The 22868-nt window shown below is 41.3% G+C and overlaps 3 protein-coding genes across 4 annotated transcripts; 2 read left to right on the top strand and 1 right to left on the bottom strand.

Moving 5' to 3' along the window:
* The first annotated feature begins 905 nt into the window (after positions 1–905).
* On the top strand, positions 906–12765 carry cep85l (centrosomal protein 85, like). 2 transcript variants are annotated; one of them, XM_024290506.2, is made up of 13 exons: positions 906–1523; positions 2865–2999; positions 3393–4201; positions 4512–4597; positions 4682–4799; positions 4865–5032; positions 5099–5251; positions 5521–5675; positions 7606–7723; positions 7802–7852; positions 9655–9765; positions 9859–10033; positions 10199–12765. In XM_024290506.2, exons 1-13 carry the CDS (start codon positions 1487–1489, stop codon positions 10351–10353), a joined length of 2271 nt encoding a protein of 756 aa, XP_024146274.1. In that variant the 5' UTR covers positions 906–1486; the 3' UTR covers positions 10354–12765. The 2 variants fall into 2 exon arrangements, with proteins under 2 accessions (XP_024146274.1, XP_024146275.1); XM_024290507.2 differs by lacking the exon at positions 906–1523 and adding an exon at positions 1560–2381.
* A 131-nt stretch (positions 12766–12896) lies between these two features.
* On the bottom strand, positions 12897–17047 carry nus1 (NUS1 dehydrodolichyl diphosphate synthase subunit). Its single transcript, XM_024290514.2, has 5 exons — positions 16333–17047; positions 15095–15226; positions 14844–14996; positions 14324–14423; positions 12897–13398 (listed from the first exon to the last, which is right to left on the bottom strand). Exons 1-5 carry the CDS (start codon positions 16706–16708, stop codon positions 13308–13310), a joined length of 852 nt encoding a protein of 283 aa, XP_024146282.1. The 5' UTR covers positions 16709–17047; the 3' UTR covers positions 12897–13307.
* A 355-nt stretch (positions 17048–17402) lies between these two features.
* Positions 17403–22763, top strand: psmc6 (proteasome 26S subunit, ATPase 6). The gene is made up of 14 exons (XM_024290510.2): positions 17403–17561; positions 18046–18125; positions 18763–18802; positions 19264–19316; positions 20058–20125; positions 20282–20396; positions 20723–20810; positions 20914–20975; positions 21049–21172; positions 21625–21686; positions 21921–22041; positions 22120–22200; positions 22276–22347; positions 22416–22763. The coding sequence occupies exons 1-14, from the start codon at positions 17477–17479 to the stop codon at positions 22532–22534; spliced, it is 1170 nt and encodes a 389-aa protein (XP_024146278.1). The 5' UTR covers positions 17403–17476; the 3' UTR covers positions 22535–22763.
* The last annotated feature ends 105 nt before the right edge of the window (positions 22764–22868 follow it).

Here is a 22868-nt window from a genome sequence, read left to right as displayed (position 1 = left end):
AGCTGCTGCTAAGACCCTTCTTCTTAAATTAGACAGAATTCAAGCAAAAGCCTTGAGAATTTGCTGTGGGGCATTTAGAACAACGTCGATTCCAGCTCTGTTGGTTGAGATGGAGGAGTTACCTTTGCAGCTGCGAAGGTTGAAACTGGGGGTGCACTACTGGGTTAGGGTGGCAGGGTACAGTGGCGATTTGGCTGCAAAAGGCCTTCTTGTTGACTGTTGGGAGTTTGAGGGCGTTCATAAGAAAGTTCATTTTATGACACATGTAGCACAAGTTGTAGAATCTATGGTTGGACTGGAGTGGCCTCCAATGCCTCCGTGGTGCATGCCAGAACCGGATGTAAATATGGATCTACTAGGAATGGATAAAGGGATTGCGTGTCAGCAATTAAGATTGTATCTTCGTGAAAACAGGGAGGAAAATATTTACTGATGGGTCAAAGGAGAGTGGGTCACAAAAAACTGGGTTTGGGGTTTTTGTTGATGGGTTGCAGGTCAGTTTGTGCATCAGAGTGACAAACTGTCTATCTGTATTCACTGTTGAGCTTTTAGCAATATTATGGGCTTTGGACTGGGTAACAGATAATATTCATCCACGTATACTCATATGCTCTGACTCATCAGCTGCCTTGATGGCCATTCGACACAGGGATTCGGAAACTCGCCCTGATTTGATTTATTCTCTTTTGCAGTGTCATCACAAGGTAGAGAATTTGGGATGTACAGTTCAGTTCATCTGGGTTCCGGCACATGTTGGGATCACTGGCAATGAGACTGCGGATGCTCTGGCCAAGGGGTCACTTGCTAAAGATAATCCTGATGTAATAGTTCCTTTAGAGAAACAGGAATGCTTTAGTATTTGCAAAAAACATCTAGATAGACAGTGGCAGGAAAAATGGGACAAGGAGCAGCGGCGACGACTGCTATATTCCTGTCAGAAGTCAGTGAAAGTCAGCCGACCAGCTCCATACTCTTGCCGTAAAGAAGAGGTAGTCATCAGCAGAATACGATTGGGACACTGTGGACTGGCTGAATACTTATTTAATATTAACAAACATGACAGTGGCCTTTGTGAATGTGGAGAACGGGAATCTATTTCTCATGTCATTTTCAGTTGCAGTAAATATAGGGTGGAAAGGAGGTGTTTTTATAACAGACTCAGTGATTTTAACATTTCCACTTTTTCATTTCAATCTGTGTTGCCGTTGTGCGTTACTGATTTGTTGGTTAGAAAAGCACTCCTGCATTTTCTCCGTCAGACTGGTTTATATTTTAGGATTTAGTTAAATTTTACTAAAAACCTGTGGGGGGGAGCATTACACACATCAGTGTACAGCCTGCCGGAACTTATTAGAAGAAGAAGAAGGAACCGGAAGTTCACTGCAGGCAGATGGAGTCGGTCCCGAAAGGGTCCCCTGCGGTTCGTCTTTGGACGGATCCAGCAGCCCGGTGCTGATCCGTTTCTGACAGACCTCCAGTATTCAGGATGTGGGGAGGAAATCAAGACGATTCCGATAAAACGGGTGGGTTATGATCCGGTTCGTGAGGATTCACCAGAACTTCTGCTGCCCAGGCAGCTGGGCTTCAGGACTTTGGTTTCTTTCGTGTTTCGGTTCTGAACGGAGCGTTTTAGGGTCCAAAGAACAGAGATCTTCTCCTTAAGACATAATAATAATTGCTATTATAAATGTTTTGTTGTCCTTATTAAAACAAATCAACACAAAACGGTGAATTCTGATCCCATTTGTTTAACTGTGGCAATAGAAGGAGCTAGAATCAATTGAACTAATGTTTTACTTCACTTATTTAAATTCAGAGTTCCAAAAGTCTGCCAGAGTGGTTTTATTGTAGCTGGGATGGTTTAATGTTCTCATTTTCCTGATTATTGGTTAAATGTTGCCAGGTTGGTTTTACCGTTCCATATTGGTCCAGCGTTGCCAGGTTGGTGTGATTGTCACTAGGTTGATTTAACGTTGCCAAGATGTTCTAATTTTGCTTGGTTGTGTGTTGCCAGATTGGCGTAGTTTGTTTATTTTTCCCTGATTCATTTAGCGTTGCCAGTTTTTTGTTTTTAATTTATTTTATTTTTTTGTTGTTGCAAGGTTGCTTTCTTCGTCAGCAGATTGGTTTATTGTTGCCAAGTTGTTGTGTGTGTGTGTTTTTTTTTTCTTTCTCAATTTAACCACAAAATTGATTTTATAATCATCAGGTTTGTGTTATTGTAGCCGGGTTGGTTCAACGTTGCCAAGTTAGTTTAATGTTGCCTGGTTAGTTGAGTGTTGCAAGATTGGTTTTATTGTTCCAGGTTTGTTCAGCGTTGCCAGGTTGGATAAATGTTGCCAAGTTGGTCCAATTTTTCCTGGTTGGTTGAGTGTTGCCAGGTAAGTTTTTTTTTTCTTTAATTGCAAGGTTAGTTTCATTGTCTCCAGGTACTTTAACCTTGCCAAGTTGGATTTTGTTGCTACCAGGTTGCCTTAGTGTTGCCAGGTTGTCTTTAAAAAACAAACAAACAAACAAAAAAGGACGGGGGCAAGGGGGTCTCCATGCCAACAGTCAGAGGCAAACTTCTAATGAACTACTGCTGCTCTGCAGAAACTATGTCCTAGAAAAGGGGAGATTTTTTTCCTAAAAACTGCATAATCATGAATAAAAGCCCATTGTTATACTCTTTATGAATATATCAAAATACGAGTCCTTAAAGAGATTCTGTCATAGGAATCATGTCTGTTTGGACCAAGTCTCATCAACACCACTGAAGCAACTACATCGGGAACTCAGCAGAACCCGGACGGAGTGCAAACAGTCACATGATCTACCCTTTATCCAGTTTGTTTCATTATCCTTTTCTAATATTCCTCTTTAAGGGTCCCCAGGTTGGGGTTGTGGACCTGACCCGGCCTGGCCCGGTGGCAGTGGAATGTACGGCGGACGCAGACGAAGCGCGGTGTCTGACAGCGGCGACACTGGTATCGGTACTCTGTGCTCGGACAGTTTGGAAGGTAAGACCTTGTTCTAGTCATTCTAAAGATTCAAACCGCGGCGCTGTGATGAACAACTTTAATAAAGAGCTCTTCAAAAACACCCAAAGAGAGCAAATAAGAAGTTAGCTTGTGATTGCATTGGGGAAAATTATTATTTTTCATTTTCAGTCTAACATCAGATATAATTTAGCATATGCTTTTATCTAAAGGGACTTCCAAAAAGTTGCAGACCAGCTCTTTTTTTCAGAGTTTTTGCTTGGCATAGTCAAGAACATTCATCGCTACGCTGATGACACTGTTGTATCTACTGGTAAATCTTGAAAAAACGCATTACTTGTTGAGATAGTCTTTAATGTTTTTGGTGTTCTTTTAATAGTTTTTTTTTTTTTTCCTCAACCATTTGTTTCTCAGACGACTCTGGTTCTGGTACCACCCCCCCGTCCCTCCATCTGTCTTTGCTTCCTCACTCTATCCGGGATGACGACACTGTCCCTGTCGTCGCCATCACTCCGTCCTCGTCCTTCTCACCTGGAAGTGGCTGCAGAACCCCAGCTTCACCCCACAGCGCTGGACGCTGGACCCAGTCCTGGTACTCTCCAAAAGCCAGGAGTTCTCAGATGGGGGCGCCAAGTTGTCTGGACCTGAAGGACCCCCAGCCTATCAGGAGGTGGTCCTCGTTTACAAAGCTGTCATCAGGATCGGAGAAGAACTCCACCAGAACATCCAGCTTCCAGTACAACGCGGATGCTCAAGGCTCTCTGGACAGAGGTCTGCAGTACGGGTCCAGGAAGGCCTGCAGGAGCACCAGCATGGACTTCTATCTGCCTTTGTCTTCCATCTCAACGTGCAGCACCACACTGCAGCGATCACCAGGTGCCAGTCCCAGTTCCTGGTACCAGCACAGCAGTAGATCTCTGGGTCTGGACATGGACCGGTTCCCGTCCTCAGCTCACTCCTCTCCACTCAAACAGAGCAGTCTGGACGTGAAGTACGCTCCATCAACTGAGCCGAACATGGCCCGCGGAGGAGGACACGGGTTTGGACTGAGCTTTTCCAAGTCGGCAGAACGTTCTCTGGTCCAGAAAGGGGAGAGAACCTCCCCGATTCAGCCGGCTGTTCGGACGCAGATGTGGCTGACGGAGCAGATGGAGTACAGGCCCAAGTCAGAGCCCGGCTCAGACGCAGACGAGCTGTCGCCATGGCAACAAGGACTCAACCAGGTAATGAAACGCGTGAGGAAAACACTGCAGACAGATGGACGTTTATGTAGAAACAGTTCTTTATTTTTACAGGGAATAAAATCTGAAATCTGGAAACATTTTTTTTTTCCAAAAACATTTAGGTAAACAGTGATACTAAATATTTTTAGGTTAGAAAAGAAAAAAAAAAGGGTTGGTGGCATCGTCTTAAACTGGGTGTTTACAACTGAAAATCTGATTTTTATTTACATAAAACTGTGTTTTTTTAACTGCTGAGTAGATGGTTGGGTGTTTGTGTCTCTGTTTACTTGACGTGTTTGTTCGTCAGCAGACGTTGATGGAGACCTCACTTCCTGTCCACACTCTGGTGAAGGTGAAAGAAGAGGTGCTGCGGCAGAGGGAGCTGGAGATCCTCAGGTTTGAGTCTTTGGCTCTTCGTTTTTCTGCTTTTGTCGATATATTTATATTTTCTTCCTCTTTGACGTTCGTATTCCGTTCCAGGCAGAAGCAGCAGATCCTGCAGCTGCACATCCGGATCAGAGAGAATGAGCTCAGAGCTCAGCAGCTACTTCAGAACCACAGAGGCTGGTCTGATGACCCCCTGAGCCGAAACGCAGAGGTGTGATGGATTGTTCTTGAGTTTTTACATTGAACAAATCGGGTTAAGACTCTGTTGTCCTTTAGGAGTCACCAGCCAGGACACTCTGCAAGCAGCCGACGGATTGGTCGTGCTGCCATGAAGAAGTTGGGAGGAAACTGGCGTTGGCAGAACTTGAAGTCCTCCACTTGAACAAGTTCTTCAAGCAGGTCACCCAAAAATACACAGAAGACATGAGGAAGCTGGAGGAGAAGGTGAGAACCTGAGAGAAGTCGCCGTCGTGGAAGAGCATCCGTCAGACGGCTTTGTGTGGCCCATAGGTGAAGACGAGGGATCGCTACATCTGCAGCCTGAAGAAGAAGTGTCAGAGGGAGAGCGAGCAGAACCGAGAGAAGCAGCAGCGCATCGAGACGCTGGAGAGATACCTGTCCGAGCTGCCCACTGTGGAACAGGTTCATGAGCGCGCCCAGCAGGTAATCAGGAGGTCGAGGAGGGGGACTTCATAGATCACCTACGGGAAAGTAGTAAAGTTTAGCTGCTTTTATGACATTACTACATATAATCACATATTTGGGCCCATTCTTATGTTTGCTCAATTATCACTTTTTGATTGTTTTTATTGTAAAAGCGTTCCCAGTGGTCTTTTAATTATGATTATTTAGCCTTTTTCTAGGACCTAGTTTCTGCAGTTCGGTTTGCTCGTTTGACATTCCCAGTGTCTTCTCTCCATCTGTGTGCTCAGCAGGAGGATCTGCATCAGAAAGCCCAGGATCTGGAGAAGACCGTTTCAAAGCTCCAGAAGAACCTGGAAGAGCGCCACACGTTGATGAAGGAGAAGGATATCGTGATTGAGTCACAGGCCAAGAGAGAGGAGGAGCTGATTGCATCTGTAATCAGGTATGGCCTAAAGCAGAGGTCTACAACCTGCTGCTCCAGAGCCACATGTGGCTCCTTTATCTCTCCATGGTGGCTCTCTGGCTGAAGAAAACAAAATAATGTTTAGAGGATAAAATTTATAGTTTAGCTTCTATTTTAGCAACATGCTAACGTTTTTTTTTTTTTTTTGCTAGTTTGTTCTCTATTGGGGGTTTTAGGCTAGTTTAGATTTTAGCTTCTATTTGAACAACAGTTTTTTGACTAATTAGTTTACTGAAAAAATGTATGATAATTTGGAGTTTAGCTAATATTTTAGCAAAATGCTGATGTTCTCAGCTAATTTGTTATTTACCGAAGTTTTTGGGGGATAATTTAGGTTCTATTTTAGTAACATGCTAACATTTTTGACTAATTTAGTTTCCTGAGGAATTTTAGGCTATTTTGAAGTTCAGCTAGTAATTAAGCAACAAGCTAACTTTTTTGGCTAATTTGGCCTCTAATTAGTTTTTTATGCTAATTTGGAGTTTAGCTAATATTTTGGCCATATATGCTAACATTTCTGGCTAATTTGTTATCTTCTGGGGTTTGTAGGCTAATTTAGAGTTTAGCTTTTCTTTTTGCAACATGCTAACATTTTTGGTTGATTTAATTTACTGAGGAATTTTATGCTAATTTGAAGTTCAGCCTTTAATTAAGTAACGAGCTAGATTTTTCGCTAATTTGGCCTCTACTGATGGTAGAAGATAAAACCATTAAAAAAAAAAATTTTGAGACATGCAAGTTTCTTTTTATGTTTTCGCTTTTGTTCAGGCTAAAAATATTTCAAATAATTCACATTTATTAAAACAACTAAACAAACAAAAATAAATAAATAAAAAAAAACAAAAAGAAGTCATGAATCCAAATCCAAATTTCTTAAAGGCTAAAGTAGGACTATATGGCTCCTTCTAGGTTTTGATCAGTGGAAAACGAGCCCAAATGGCTCTTTTATTGTTAAAGGTTGCCGACCCCGGCCTAAAGTCAGCAAAAGCCGTTCAGAGACCTGTCAATCAACAGAGGGCCACACCTCCTGCTTCAGTGGGACATTCAATTGGTGGGGAGGGGCCAAACGCCACCCCATCAACAATCTATTCCAATAGATTATTACATTATGATTCAACAAACACACAATGACTGAAATGCTAACAATTTCATGTAGTTATGGGAGTGTTCTTTTGGTACCCACAATTCCAACCTCCACTAATAGAGGGCAGTAGCTATGGAGATGCATTCAGTTTCCCAAAAGCCATGGAAAAATTAATCTACAAACGAAAATTTTATATATTAATTAAAAAAATGTAAACTGCATCATTTAACTTAATTACTAGTCTTGTTTTGACTGACTCTGATTTATTTTTCTGTCCCTAGAATCATCTCTTTGTGTTGTTCTTGAGTATTGAAAGAAAAAAAAAAACAAGAGAATATGGTCACAGATAAAAATATTGCAATATAATATAAATTATTAGCTGGAAGTCCCTCCCTCTGCCGGAGCCAGCTGGAAAAAAAAGCGTAATTTGTGCCCAAAGTTAACACTTGTTAATATTGACTTGGAAAAAAAATAAAATTAATAATGTTCTTTGTCCCATTTGAAGCTCATCTTGCACAGTAAACTGTTTAGACAGTTGCAGTTTATTCGCATTAGAGAGCTTAAAAGGTGATAGTTCTGAAAAGTTTTTAAAATCTCATTTTTTAAAAGGGTTTCTTAAAGTTTAGGAAATTTCGGCTCACGCAACCGGCTAATGTTGCAAAATTGGTTAGAGATTCTGGCGCCATCTTGCGTGTGACCAGAGGCCCCTCAGAAAAAGAGGAAAGAACCTTAATTTTGAAGGTATACATATATTTGTTTTCCCAGTGATTATTGAGTTTCACATTTTCTGGTCATTTTCTTTGTTTGTCCTCTGATTAATTCCAGCCTGCAGAGTAAGGTGCAGCAGTGCTTCAGTGATGGTGTTAGGTTGCCTGTGCAGGACCTGAAGCAGTTGGAGGTGGAGAACTCCCAGCTCCTGCAGCAGCGGAATCACAGCAGTCAGGTAACATCCTCCAGGTTTTGCTCTCTCACACACACAGGAATGAAGTCCCAAACTAACACTTCCTTCTGCTTTCACCAGATTTTTAGGCATCAGAAAGAAGAGATCGAGAGGCTGAGTCTACTGTTCATGGTAGAGTTATCCCCTCAACACCCACACACTGATTCTTATCCATGTTTTACCTTTACAAAAGTATTGTTACTATATTTTAAAGACTATCACAATCACTTGCATGCATGTAGGTCGACACTGGTCTGTCAAATATTCCCATTGGTTCAGCTTTCCTGCCAACCCGTGCCTTTATAGTGTCATTTTTGGATTTTATTGTGTTCATTTCATGTAGCAGAAATAACTTTAACACAGTGTTTGAATTGTAGGAAAGTCTAGCTTATTTCAAAGAGTGTGTTTTCTGATAATACAGTACATTATCAACTTATAAGACGTCACATGTTGACGTTTGGTTAAAGACCCCTCCTTGTTACTTTTTTAAATGTTTTGGGTTTCTACAACTCATCGTTTTTGACGTACTGGCTGTTCCCATTAAATCACAGGTCCCCAAGCTCTGGGCCCACGAGCCAAAACTGGACCACTACCTTAAACCCGGTACCCTAACCCTAACCTGACACGGGACCAAATGTGGTATAAGACCTGAACCAATGCCAGACGCAGCATCGGGCCAGTACTGGGTTATGGTTAGGGTATCGGTACTGGGCGCGTCCAGAGGACCACTGCACATATGGTACCGCGCTCCAAGGGTTGCGGACCGTTGATTTTATGAACAGCCAGCACGTCAAAAAACGAGTTGGGGACGCCCAAAACATCCAGGAATGGGCCTTAACCAAATGTCAATATTAGGAGTGTGCCAAAATATCGATATTGCGATATTTATTCCTACGATTGATTCTCGATGGGTTCTCACCAAGTATGTTATAATATTTTATTTTCATTTGAAGAGGCCGTAAAACATTATATTTGTAATTATTTGGTGAGACGTTCCTTTGGAGGTAGATAGGGGGCACGCGTTGCCAGACCTGCTGTCGTGAGCACCACCATGTCATTGTGTCTACTTGAGTTATTGAATTTTTGTTCCGTTGTTTACAACAATTGTGCACTAAGTAGAGGCACTGCTGTTCATGTTTACTAATGTTAACACTGAATTTTACAAATAAATCAAATTAAATTGGTGTCAATGCTTGTCAAAGACATAGTAATACTGATTTCCACAAAAGTTTATTTTATTTGTTGCACAAAATAAGACATACGTTGTTTATTATTATTGTGTTCTAACTAAAAAATAGGGATATATTTTCCCCAAAAATATGTTCTTCTATATATGGTTAGTTATTAGAGATGTTTTTTTAACCAATTATCGTAGTATTGTGATATTGTGAGCCATGTATCGCGTATCGCATCGTATGTGACGACTTGGAGATGAGAATGTGCTAGATAATACACATTTGTCAATATTTTTTTTTTTGTGTTTTGATGGTCTCTTTGCATCCTCCCAAACTTATCATACAAAAAGAGAGAGTGACCTCTATTTTTAGGGGAGAGTATAATCCCGGACAAGCCTCCACATTCTACATTCCCCAGCAATAAAGCATTGATTCCAAAATAGTAAAGTTAGTTCATCTATACAAGTCCTCAGGTGAGATAACCCAAAAATGACTGAACATTGTTCCAAGTGATGTTGGGGTTTGAGGCAAACCTTCTTTTGCTCTGAATTAACATACTCTGAAGGCTAAGGAAGATAAAGAACTATCGCCAAGTTATTTGACAGTATAAAAACTGCAGCACTTCCTTTCTGTTTGGTTCTGAACAATCCCCACTCTGACTTGTAGACTTGATCCAATGAGGATCAATAAGGTCTTAATATTCAATAACTTCTAGGAGGTCCCTTACAGGAAGTTCAGTTCATCTGTGTCATCTCTCAGGCCGCCAGAGCCAGGCTCCAGGAGAAACGAGGCGTTTCCCATCAACAGCAGTCACACCCATCAGAGGAAGAAGAGGACAGCCGAGCTCCTCCGTCCAGAGCCGCCCTACAGGTCTCAGCTCCATCACTACAGAAAGCACATTTTATGAAGCTCTGTATCATTTTGATGTGGATTGAAGATAAATTGTGTCTGTCTTGGTGCCAGAACCAAAAAGAAGACCTGTCTCTGTGTGTGCCATCTGGTCGGGGCAAGTCTGAAGTGGACCAACTGTTGAAGGAGATGTCGTTGTGTTTAATGGACCTTCAGGCTCTGTGCAAAATCTTGGCTCAGAGAGCTCAGGGCAAAGAACCCAACCTGTCTTTACTTCTTGGCATAAAGTGTAGGTGTCCAGCATCGTCTTCATACTTTTACAAAGTTTTGAAGAAGTTAAATTTGCAGTTGAAAGCCCGGATTGAAGACCTTGTTAGTTTTAGTTTTTTAGAGGTTTTGGCATGAACTGACACATGATCATAGACTCCTCTTGAAATGTCTCTCTGTTTTGCAGCTGAGGAGACCGACTGCAGGGTGGAGGAGGAAGAGGAGGTCAGTGTCAAACTGCTTGAGGTCTGCCGACTGAGGAAAGACATCGATGATCTGAGAAGAAACATCTCTGAGCGCTATGACCATTTCTTGGGTAATGGAAGACCCCCACCACACTGATATGTGACCAAACGATGGACTTAGATGACTGAAATCAACAAACTTTGCAGACAAATCGTCGTTCCAGATATAAATGTGACTTTTGAGAGTTTTTTCCATTGTCTCGGTGGACTATGAAGTATCGTTCCACTGTTACCATCATCTCTTCTTGATTGAACTGAGTCTGTTCAGATCCTCTTACAGCTGCTGTTCCTGGTGGGATCTGTTTGTTCAAATGTTTATAAAACAAAATATTCAGGTCCACTTTTATGCAGATGACACCCAGCTCTCCAAACCCCATTTGGATTACTTTACCCTTTGTACTCTCAAGGGTTTCCAGAACCGATGAACAGAAGTTATTCGTTTTCAGTCAATCAAATCAGTTCTTCCTCTGGTGTTTGGAGTCTACTAGACTCTTTCAGCAGCTCTCGATTTTTCAGTGGATATTACCTGTTGCTTACTTCCATCTTGACAGCAATAACTTTCTCCGTCCGTTGACAATCAACACCTCAGCAGGTCTGTTATTTTCTGCTGAATTTCTTTCTTTGCACATGCAGTCTCAACCCCCTCATCTCCTCCTAAAAAAGTATAGGATATAGTTTTGCTTGATCCAAAAAAAATGAAACAGAGTTTGTTGTATGTGGTGGAATGCATGTTAGCATGTTTGGCTGGTCCAAGCACAAATCCACACAAAGTTAATCATTGTTCGTCTCAGCATGTGCATAGATCCTTGGTCAGGTAATGTTTTAGAAATACCTCTTGACTTGATTTTGAGGCAGGTTTCAAATCAAAAGTATTCTGTCAGTTCATCAAGTAACAACCACTAGGTAGTTTATCACAGAAGCATGTAAGTCCCTATGTAATTTGAGGTGAAACAGCCCAACTTGGCTACGGCTACAAACACGTACAGTCTGATTTCAAAAAGATCTTCATCTTTACGGTTAGAATTAAAATCCATTGTAGATAAAATCTTACATTTCAAGCTAAAATTGTTCTCTGAGTCTTTTTAAATTTCATGCAAAAGTTGAAATTTCAGTTCTAAATGGTGTTTGTTACTGGGTGTGTTCCAACAACTGTCAGACTGGTTTATCCTGTCTATTTGCTAAAAGGGTGAGAAAAAATGTAAAACCCTTCAAATCCATCCAAAAAAAAAGGCAAGTTATTCCACCACACTCACTCCTACTCATTGTTCCTGCATATCTGAAACTTTTCCAGATGCTGCTCCTCAGTCACAACCGTCCACCCTTCATCGCCATTCCTTAAAAATCCTCTCTGATCATATTTTCATCCAGTGGTCTTTTAGTTATTATGCCATTTTTAGCCAAAATCCTTTTCTAGGGCATAGTTTCTGCAGAGAAATTGACCTCTGAGTAGTGTTTATCCGTACTATCAGTACGGATAAACACCGCCCCCTTCCCTCCCCGTTGCTAATAGCTCTCTGTTTCCACTCTCTCCCACTAGCTTACAGCCCCCCAAGCCTAACATTACCAATACAACAAAAATCGCGAGCAATATTGGAGCAATCCAGCCGTACAGTTTTGAGCCATCGGAAAAATACCCCAAGAACATGATAAAAACACCAAAAACACAGTCTTCATCTGAGTGGGTCTTGTCTGATTCCTATATTTGCTATAGGGTATCAGTAGAACATAGCAGTGGTTGTCTTATTTCTGCAGTACTTACTGGGCTGCTGAAGCCGACCCAACTACTGTTGGGCGATCTGTCAAAGGGATTTTTCTACATTTTCATAGTTTTGTCTTAATCTAAAAATTATTACCACAAAGTATTATCCTGACAGTGTTTCTTTTTTATTGTTTTACTTTATTTAAGAAGTGCTTTGTACATCTACATGTAACAAGTATTATTTTTATTTTACATGAAACGACTGACTTTATTTTGCTTCTTAACCAAAAAGTTTGATTATGTTCAAGTCTTAATTTTGAAATGTTTGTTTTTGTTGCTAATGTTTTATGCAAAAATCTAATGCAACTGTTTGTCTGTAGGCCTAAATCGATCCACTTAAAAAGATTTGACTTGTGCAGACACAGGTGCTACTTACTTAACACCTTTTTATTTTCTGTTCTCCAGTACAAATTTGTCATTATTTTTAGTATATTTGATCTCTGTTGATCCAGAAAACAGAACAGGGTTAGAAGTCCCAACTATAGAAAATTATAAATTACTCAATTTTTCAAGACAATCTATGAAATTGACCTTAAGTGGAATTTAAGACAATATAATTTGTTTTTTGCTAATTAAACTCATAGAAAATTATTCAGTGGGAATTATGTCTTAGAGGGAAACTGACAGGAAATGTGTTGTCAGGCCATTTTTATGGGTCAGGTACTTTGTCAAATTTACCATAAAATGTATTATAACTGTTTTACTGTATCAGTTTTTTATCATTATCAGAATAAAAACTAAATCAGGACAGAAATGTTCTCTGAGTTTTTTGATCAGCTTGAATTTCTAGATTTAAATTCGTTTAAATCTGGAACCTCGACTATTTTTTTCCGGAAAGTAGCATCATGTGACCAGCACCAGGAGTCATGTGACGGCGGGGGTGGGGACAGGAGGCGCTTCATTTTATTTAAACACCACTCCAGCAGAAACCAAACAGGTCAACACAACAGTCAGTCTTATTTACACACCGATCACCCTTCATCTGCTGGTCAGGTGAGTCTTTGTCATCTGTGAGGAAGAGGAGAGGGATGGCCACGCCTCCTCTTCCTTCACACTGCTCGGTCAGCAGCAGATGGACAGATGAAGGCCGTGAGGATGACAGCTGGTCTCTGTTGTCAGCAACCTTGCTGATTAATCGAGCGTGCTCCAAACATCCCAAGAGGGGAGTCCATTTGACAACAAGAGAGTGCCGGTCTCACGCTCACTGGTCGCCATGGCTCAAACAGTCGTGGATACACGGTAGATAAGAAAGGACGGCTCAACGTCTATCCAGACTCCTCTACAAAAACTCGTCACTGTCCGAGTCGCTGCTGGCAGACGCCGTAGCGCTGCAAGGCGCCGTACAGGTCCTCGTATGACACGTTTCTGTGTGATGGCACCGAGCTGAAAAACACACGGCACAGAGTCAGAGCAGCGCCACCTACAGTCAGTCTAAAGCACATGTGTTAAAGTCGAGGCCCGGGGGCCGGATCTGGCCCTCCTGGTTATTCTATCCGGCCCTCCAGATCATTTTATTCTATTGTTATTAATGACCAAATGTTATCTTGCGCTTATTTCTGACTTGTATAATTTTGACCAAATATATTTTTATGGAGAGTAAAATAATATTTAAAGTTTAAGTTGATTTTTTCTGGAATAATATTCCTGCTTGTTTTTATTATTCATAATTATGTTAAAAAGTTATGGTTTTAAAAATTGGCATTCTGCTAGCTTTTTGGACTATTTGGCAAGGTTTTTTTTAAGCTATTTTGAAGTTTGGCTAATATTTCATTTACATACTAGCTGTTTTGGCTAATTTAAGCTTTTTTTGTTTGTTTGTTTTTAGGCCCTTTTGGAATTAGGCTAAAATTTACACACTAATTGTTTAGGCTAATTTAAGTTTTCTTCCATTTTTTTAGGATATTTTTCAAGTTTAGCTGTTTTTTCAGAGCATGCTAGCTTTTTTAGCTAACCTACATTCTTTTTTTAATTTAGTTTTTTAGGCTAATTTGGTATTTAGCTAATATTTTAGCTGGCTATCAGCTTCAGAGTTTTTAGATATAAATTTCAGCATCTTCAGCTATCAGCACTAGCATCTTCAGCGGCCCAATTCAGCTTACATCATTCACACTAGCATCATTGCATATAATGTTATATATCTAGTTCATAATTATGTTAAAAAGTTACGGTTTTAAAGTTTTAAAAATGTAGTTTTAGAGTCTTCAATAAATGTTTATCTTGTTCGGCCCGCGACCCAAGTTGATTTTGGCGCCTTGTGCGATTGAGTTTGACACTCCTGGTCTAAAGGAACGGAGGGACTGCAGCTTACACGAACTCTGTGAGTCGGATGTGCCAGGGCAGGAAGCCGAGCGTGCTGTTGACCGGACCAAACTTCACCACCAGCTCCGGGTCGGTAATGTTTTTGGATTCTGAAAGGAGAGACATCATCAACACCTTCCAGCCAACGTTGACATAAACCTTTGGTGCTTATGTCTCTTTCTTTCTTTGGTTTACTGGACTGTCTTTAACAGCTGATAATTCGCCCACATCATCATTTCTCCACCACCGTGCCTTACAGTTGGTATGAAAAGTTTGATTTATCTAATCTCTGATCTGATCTCTACAAGACTTTTATTTCAAAGTTTCTTTCGTCAATTTTGCTTTTGTAATTTTAAGTCATAGTTGAGCTTCTTCGTTATTTTTTTTTTGTCCAAACAAGATGTCCTCATCTAGTGTCTCTGCAGTCAAAAACTTTAACACCCAACATACTACTTGTCTTCAGGGTCTACAAAGTAGACTTTACATTCCATCAGCGCTCACATCTTCTAACTAGAAGCAGGGCCGAGTACCTCTGAGCATGACGTCCAGCATGGACACACTGATGTCTTTGGAGCTCCTCTCCTTGTTCTCCACCGAGTGGCAGAGCTTCCTGGCTGCCTGAACGATGCTGTGCTTCCCATCTTCAGGAGACAAGACTTTCACGGTGGGTCTGCAGGACACAACTAACACACAATACACAGTCACCCCACACAGCAGGCACATCAGCTGTCTTTACACAGGAAAAAATGTCATGACAAAATACAGATTCAGGAGGTCTCACCACAGTGCTGGTGCTCGTCTCCGCCGTTACTCAGAAACTCGACGTTGTATTTGGACCCATCCAGACCCAGCAGGTTCTGCTGCTGCCTCACGATTTCCTCCTGCAGACGGGAGTTGTTTTTGTGGAAGACACCTGAGGGGAGAACACGGCGAGAACAGTTTAAGTAGTGTTGGAGACAAAAGCTGGACTTAGTGCATATCAAGAGAACAGTGTGACATGGACAAATGAAACATTTGCAGGAACCAAAAGATACAGGTTCTAAAGGAGCTGGATTTTGACGAACCCCTCAATAAATTCTAGGATTTTAAGCGGCTAAAAAAACAGTTAGGGTAACTTAATTGGCTCTAATTTATTTATTTTTTATACATTTCTGGCTAAGATGCATTATAGACAACTTTTATTTTTATTATTTTTGACACTATACTTAATAACTACTATATTTACCCCACATAAACCTGTGTGACACTTTTATTTAAAAGGAAGTCATGCAAACATCTGTCAAAACTTATTTCTTATTTTGAAAAAAAAAGGCTATTTCCTCTTCATGTTTATACCAAAAAAAATCAACAGTTCAAATATATTTATTATAATAGTAACAATACTATAAAATAAAAGTAAACCAGTGTCTTATTTTTTTATAGAGCGAATTAAGACTTCGACCCAAAGCCTCCCGAAAGGTTATCCATAGAAATTAGGATCAAACTGAGACAAATAAATTGAAATACTCAACAAAATAAAATGCATAATCTCCATTTAATCTTAAAAAAGACTAGTTGTTTAATGATTTACAGTATCATTGAGCCTTACTATTAGAAAATAGTTTATAATTTAGAGTTTGACTATCTTTCTTGTGAATAAACTTTGTTAAACATAAAATCAGTGTGGCTAAAAAATAAAAAAAAACTTTGTTACACAAAAAATCTGGCTCCCTTTAATCTGGTCTTTGATGTCGCAGATCAAAGGAGATCTGAACCAATCGTAGAGGGACAAATTTCAGATCAACTCACTTCTTGTGATCAAATTAACGAATGAAAACACGTATTTAAACTATAATAATCTTAAGATTATCACTTAAACCTTGATCTATTGAAGTTTCTAGCGGGAAAAACTACTGTTAACCACAGGCGGTCACATGACTGGGGTGTTTGATTCATAAAAAGTGTGCAACTCATGTTTTCTGGGGGAGTCGCCATGACAGTTATCAATTCATCCCCAGGTGTGCTGATCGGAGAGATTACCGTGATGATCGTAGACGCTGACGTAGGACACACCGACGGCCATGCACCACACCACCAGGTTCGCGATGTCCGTGAAGCTGGGCTCTTCCTCGGCCACCATCAGCCCGACGTGCACCGGCAACTTCTCAAGAGCTCTGCCGTCCGCCAACCACTGCGCCCGGCGGCTGTCGGCGCGGCTGCCGTTCACGGGGCTCCGCTCTAACTTCTTCTGGGAGTCCGTCGACAGAGCCGCAGGCAGGAGCAGCGCCGCCACCACCCGCTCCCACAAGCTGCCGCTGCGGTTCCGGAGGCGGGCTCGGAGCCACGAGACGAGCGCTCTCTTGATGCGGAGCAGAGCGAGCAGGAGCCGCCACAGCAGGCCGTACAGGAGCGCCATGAGCGCCGATCCTACGGGAGAAATCAGGGCGAAGATTCGAGTGGCTCCGCCGCACCGGAGGAGCGATTCTCGGCTTTCCGCTTTCACTACAGCTGCTGGTTCCGCTTCGGCAAACGCTTTTCCGCTCTTCGGCTGGTTCTGATAGTCAAATTTGTTCTGCTGGTTTGGTTATTTCCCCTCGAATCACGTCAACCCCACCAATGTATCAGCACCTCCACCATAACCCTGCCTGTCAACCTCCGAACTCTGACCCGCGGCGCTGCGTGATACACGGAGCGTTCTGATTGGTCGATAACACGATGACGGAAATAAGACCCGCCCAATAATTCGGAGTAGTGTCCCGAGTGGTCAATGTGTGTAGTGCAGGCAATGCACATTTTCACATACATCCGAATGGATTGAATAAACACGTTTTACATTTAAAACAAACAACTCTCATATCATATCTAACACAGTTCTGCTGCTATTTTAAAATAAAGAATACAAGTTCTTTATAATTATGTCACAATTTAAATAAAATCAACATTTATTGAGGGACACATATTTTTATTCTGTTGACAGTATTGGGTTTCACATCGAGCTTAACCAAACAAAGATTTACCTTTTATTTTTATTTATTTTATTTTATTTTTACCTAACTGAAATATTGATCATTCAAAAAGAGACGTTCTGGTTGTTACGCCCATCTTACCGATAGGTGGCGGTAGCGCGCTCAGCAGTTGCCGCTGATCCACAGAAGAAGCGCCGCTCCCTCATTCAGTTAACGTCATGGCGGACACAAGAGATAAAGCTTTGCAAGATTATAGAAAGAAACTTTTGGAGCATAAGGAGGTGGACGGACGTCTCAAAGAATGTGAGAATACCCCTCTGTCAGTTCAGTGATAACATAGAACTCAATTTAGTTTGAGTTGTTTGTGGTTTTTATTTTCCTAGCCGAAAGCCGCGTCTTTCGGATGGTTCCTGCTGTGTCATGTAGTTAGCATGTCAGCCTGTGTGCTCATTCGGGTAAACACACCTTAAACCCAGTTAGCAACTAGATTCTATTTGAGCGGATCCGGTTTAGATTCCACCAATATCAATTGCTTTCAAACTGGGACTCTTACCCAAAAACATTGATGGAGTTTTTGGTAGCATGCTAACACCACCAGCTAGCAATTCAAACAGTCAAGCTACCATAGAAATCTGCAGTGACATCGCATTAATAGAGAGCAGTGTGTCTGATTGGCTGTATAGAACCACTATTTGATACATTTAAAGCAGCAATATGAACCATATTCTCTATTTTGCTTGTTAATCAAATTGTATCGATTATAACAAACAATGTTCTTCTCTGCCAGTGAGGGAGCAGCTCAGAGACCAAACAAAACAATATGAGAAGTCAGAGAACGACCTGAAGGCTCTGCAGAGTGTTGGTCAGGTAAGAACCCCTTCTGCCACTTTTTTTTAACAGCCATATATATCTAGTTCATTCTTTACAAAGTCATAAAACGTAGTTTCTTAATTTTGAAACTGTTAAACTCCCTGCTCTATCCACAGTAGAGATGTTTAATCTTTTGTTTTGTCTACAGTTTGATCTCAATTTATGTTATTTATTAGTAAAATAACATTCTCCCCACTTGAAATTGAGTGTTTTTTTAACAGTTTCAAACTAATTGATAAGGTATTATATAATATAATCAAAAATACATTAAGGGGGTCTTAAAAAGTGATTATCAAGAATTAGTACAAAATAAATGTTCTAAATATAAATTAATTAAACTAATTGTAAAGTAGAAAAAGAAAATAAATAAATAAAAAAAAAGGCACCAGACTACTAAGGATTGATTGTATTGATAACAAAAACCATAGCATTCACTTTCTGACTTAAAAGTCATAACTACTGTAGTTTTACATACCAAAAATCAATTATGCTCAAATATTTTTTGTTCACATACAGTGTTATGGAAAGCTGATGTGAAAGGAAATGCTAAGCTATCCGTGCCACATTCTGCCTTGTCATGTGGAGTTTATTTGAGGCTACATGTTGACCTTTTTTCTGCGACATCCCCTTGCAGATTGTTGGAGAGGTTCTGAAACAGCTCACAGAGGAAAAATGTAAGTTGGTTGATTTTTGGTCTAAATGAGTGTAAGAATAATAGCTAAAATTATGGGATTCTTTGTGGATCTGAAAGATCTTTTTGAGTTCTTGTTTGTGTTCTGATGGCAACACTCGGATAGTTTATCAGAGTTGTCTGAAACCAGAAACTGTTACAAAACAGCAGACATAAGCATAGACATAAAAAATGTAAGTTGGTTGATTTTTGGTCTAAATGAGTGTAAGAATAATAGCTAAAATTATGGGAATTCTTTGTGGATCTGAAAGATCTTTTTGAGTTCTTGTTTGTGTTCTGATGGCAACACTCGGATAGTTTATCAGAGTTGTCTGAAACCAGAAACTGTTACAAAACAGCAGACATAAGCATAGAAATAAAAATGCTGTTCTTTCCCCCTGAGATCAAATTCATCTTAAAGTTTGTATCTGTGATGCTCAATCCTTCCTCCTCTCTTTCTTCCAGTCATCGTGAAAGCCACCAACGGCCCACGCTATGTGGTTGGATGCCGCAGACAGGTGGGGGCTGTTCCTCTCCCATTCTCTTATTCTGATCCTGTTTTGACCTGCTGCCCAGGAACATCAATCTGTTCCTGAAAGAGTGAATGACTACATTCCATTTAAGTGTCCTGGTGACTTTAGCGTTTTAAGAAATTTTTATTTCCACGTTGTTTTTGATCGATAGCGGTTTTTATTCCTCCTCTAAAGAAATCTGAATAACTGATTTATGGTCACAGGCACTGTTGTGTTCCGCCTCAAAAACGGGCTTCTCTCATCTGTTTGAGCTGAACAGGATCACCTCATGAGATGTGATGATTTTATTTGAAAAAATCAATATATTTATTTATTTATTTTTACTTTTGAAATTTGTCGTTTCTTTTGGAAAAACTGGCTATGAAATCATCACTTTTAGAAAAAACAGAGCATTTTTGTTTGAAGCTAAAAGATTTTAGCCTAAATATGATCATAAAGACTCGACCAACACACAGAAAAACTGTTCTTCAGAGTTTAATCCAGAACATTCTTTGTTTTGATGATGGTGTTTTCGCTCTCATGCTGGTTTGTTGTCATGGGAGCTGCTTACAATTAATTGTAGACATTTGAAAAAGCTCGCTTAGGGTTTTCGATTTATGAAATAATTAAAGTTGTTGAGTGAGTGGTCTGTAGCCACTTACCTTCATCTGTAAAGGTTGAGGAGGAACTGCCAAACTCCCTGTCCTCTTGAATGTCGGCGCTCATCCATCACATCTCTTTTTGCAGTTGGACAAATCGCAGCTGAAGCCTGGAACCAGGGTGGCTCTGGACATGACCACACTCACTATTATGAGGTAGGCTAAACTTCTGTGGGGACTCCAGAGGGTCAGGTGATGTCATGTGATCTTTAATACAACAACGTTTGTCAATGTTTCCTTTTAATAGGACATTAAGACTCGTCAGTCATATCATGTGTTGTCTGCTGACCACGTCTCCATGGTGTCCTACAGGTACCTGCCCCGAGAGGTGGACCCTCTGGTGTACAACATGTCCCATGAGGACCCGGGCAGCGTCTCCTACTCAGAGATCGGAGGATTGTCTGAACAGATCCGTGAGCTCAGAGAGGTACAAGCACTTTAGGGAGGATTCAGAACAAACAAGTTTAAGGTGTTTTTTTCTTTCTGGATAGCAGATCTTCAGTAGATGTTTTGGTGGACCACCAATCTCTTAAAAAGTTTAAATTCAGTCAAGCGATCAAATCAGATCAATTATTCAAAAAAAACTCAGAGCCCCACACTTTTTATTGAGGGCATTTCTAGATTTTAGAAGTTGCAAAATCTAAAAGTAAAATCATAAATGCACTGATAGTCGTGGTTGTGCTGTGAAGTTTGGGTTTTAGACCCGCCCCTTCCTGCTGAGTCTGACTGACGATGGGTTTTTGTTCATGGCAGGTGATTGAACTTCCTCTGACCAACCCTGAGCTCTTCCAGAGGGTGGGTATCATCCCTCCCAAAGGCTGTCTGCTGTACGGACCTCCAGGTGAGCCTCTTGTCCCGGTGAAGGTCACCTCTCATCCGATGAAGCAGAAGCTTTGCCGGCTTTCATCCAGACATCAATTGTTGATGTTTCCTCTTTGATCCAGGCACAGGAAAGACTCTACTGGCCCGAGCTGTGGCCAGCCAGCTGGACTGCAACTTTCTAAAGGCGAGTGCTGCTGAAACCTTCAGGTGTGAAGCTGCTCCGCCGGGCAGTTTTGGTGACCCTCTCTGTGCTGCAGGTGGTGTCCAGCTCCATCGTGGACAAATACATCGGAGAAAGTGCCAGGCTCATCAGAGAGATGTTCAACTACGCCAGAGACCACCAGCCGTGCATCATCTTCATGGACGAGATCGACGCCATCGGTGAGTGGAAGCTGCTGGAAGCTTCTCCTGTTCTGTAGTCCGAGAATGAAGGACTATAACAACACAATCAAACACCTGTAATAGTGTGTAGAAGCACTAAAGAGGTCAAAGATTTGAGGAGATAATCTGCAACAAACTTCCTCTCAGATACTTTAGCCTAAACTATTGACTATATATGAGAACTGGACAGAGTAAGTGTGATGTCACCCATAGAAGATGGCTTATATCCAGCTCCAGTCTTATGAAGCTGATTTAACCAGTTTTTTGCAGTATGGATGGTGCTGTGTTTGCACAACATGTAAATATTCACTTCATTTATGAGTAATCTTTATTGTAAAAAAAATACCCTTTTATCTGTTTTGTTTTGATGAGCTGTCATTCAGATACTTAAGTAAACATTTAGACGCATGTGCTTGACTGTAAGATTACATGTATGTTGTTGTTTTCTAAAGGGGGTCGACGGTTTTCTGAGGGAACTTCAGCTGACAGAGAAATCCAGCGGACTCTAATGGAGGTAAGAGAACATTAGTTTTCCCAGCAACATGACGAGAGTTGAAGTCTCACTCCGTTGGATCCATTTTTAAAGCGCTCCCAGTGGTCTTTGAATTATGATTGTGGTGTTTTACCCAAAATTAAAACCTGTGGTTTTCTAGGACATAGTTTCTGCAGAGCGGCAGGAGTTCAGTGATCGTGATGAAACCCTGCAGCTCAGCGGATGAGCATTGATCTGTCTCATTTGTTCTGTCAGCTGCTGAACCAGATGGACGGCTTCGACACGCTGCACAGAGTCAAGATGATCATGGCCACAAACAGACCCGACACTCTGGACCCGGCTCTGCTGCGGCCTGGAAGACTGGACCGCAAAATCCGTAAGATCCTCTCCTCTTGTCTTTGTTTCTTTTTGTCTCCTCTGCTCACATCAACACGTCGTGTGTGATTCTCCTCAGATATCGAGCTCCCCAATGAGCAGGCCCGCCTGGACATCCTGAAGATCCACTCCAGTCCTATCACCAAGCACGGAGAAATAGGTGAGACTGACGCCCCACGATCGATGCCGTTCTATGTCTTCTATCGGTTTAATTCAAACGTCTGCGTGTTTTCAGACTTTGAAGCCATTGTGAAGCTGTCGGACGGTTTCAACGGGGCTGACCTTAGGAATGTGTGCACAGAAGCAGGTTGGTGTCTTCATCAGCTCCTCTTCTTCATCTGCTGATCGCTCTGCTGACGTGAGTTTTTGTCGTAGGACTGTTCGCCATCCGCTCAGACAGAGAGTATGTAACCCAGGAAGACTTCATGAAAGCTGTGAGGAAGGTGGCCGACTCCAAGAAGCTGGAATCCAAGCTGGACTACAAACCTGTTTAAATGCCCTGTGCCCCCCACCACCCCCCATCGATAAGTTTTCATTGTCACCGGGTAGTTTTTGTTAAGTTTTGGACTCACTAATGGTCGTGTCCGAGCAGTCAGCCCCCCCAAAGAAGCTAAAGACATTCAGAACAGAGCTCCAGGCGTTAGTCTGAGCCGCTCTGTCTGCCCATCCTCTTCATCACTCACACTTCCATGTTCTGAAATATACGTTTTTGCTTTACAGAAATCGGTGTGCGACTGTTTGTGTGGAGCTGAGACAGACAGGTTTTAGAGAATCCACATCAGAAAAGTGTCTCATTCAGATTTAAGATCAGACGCTAAGATCCGCCCT

This window comes from Oryzias melastigma, linkage group LG24 (assembly GCF_002922805.2).
Source record: "Oryzias melastigma strain HK-1 linkage group LG24, ASM292280v2, whole genome shotgun sequence".
NCBI classification, from domain to species: Eukaryota; Metazoa; Chordata; class Actinopteri; order Beloniformes; family Adrianichthyidae; genus Oryzias; species Oryzias melastigma.
Note: the sequence above shows the minus strand (reverse complement) of the source record. Positions and strands in the feature narration are given on the sequence as shown.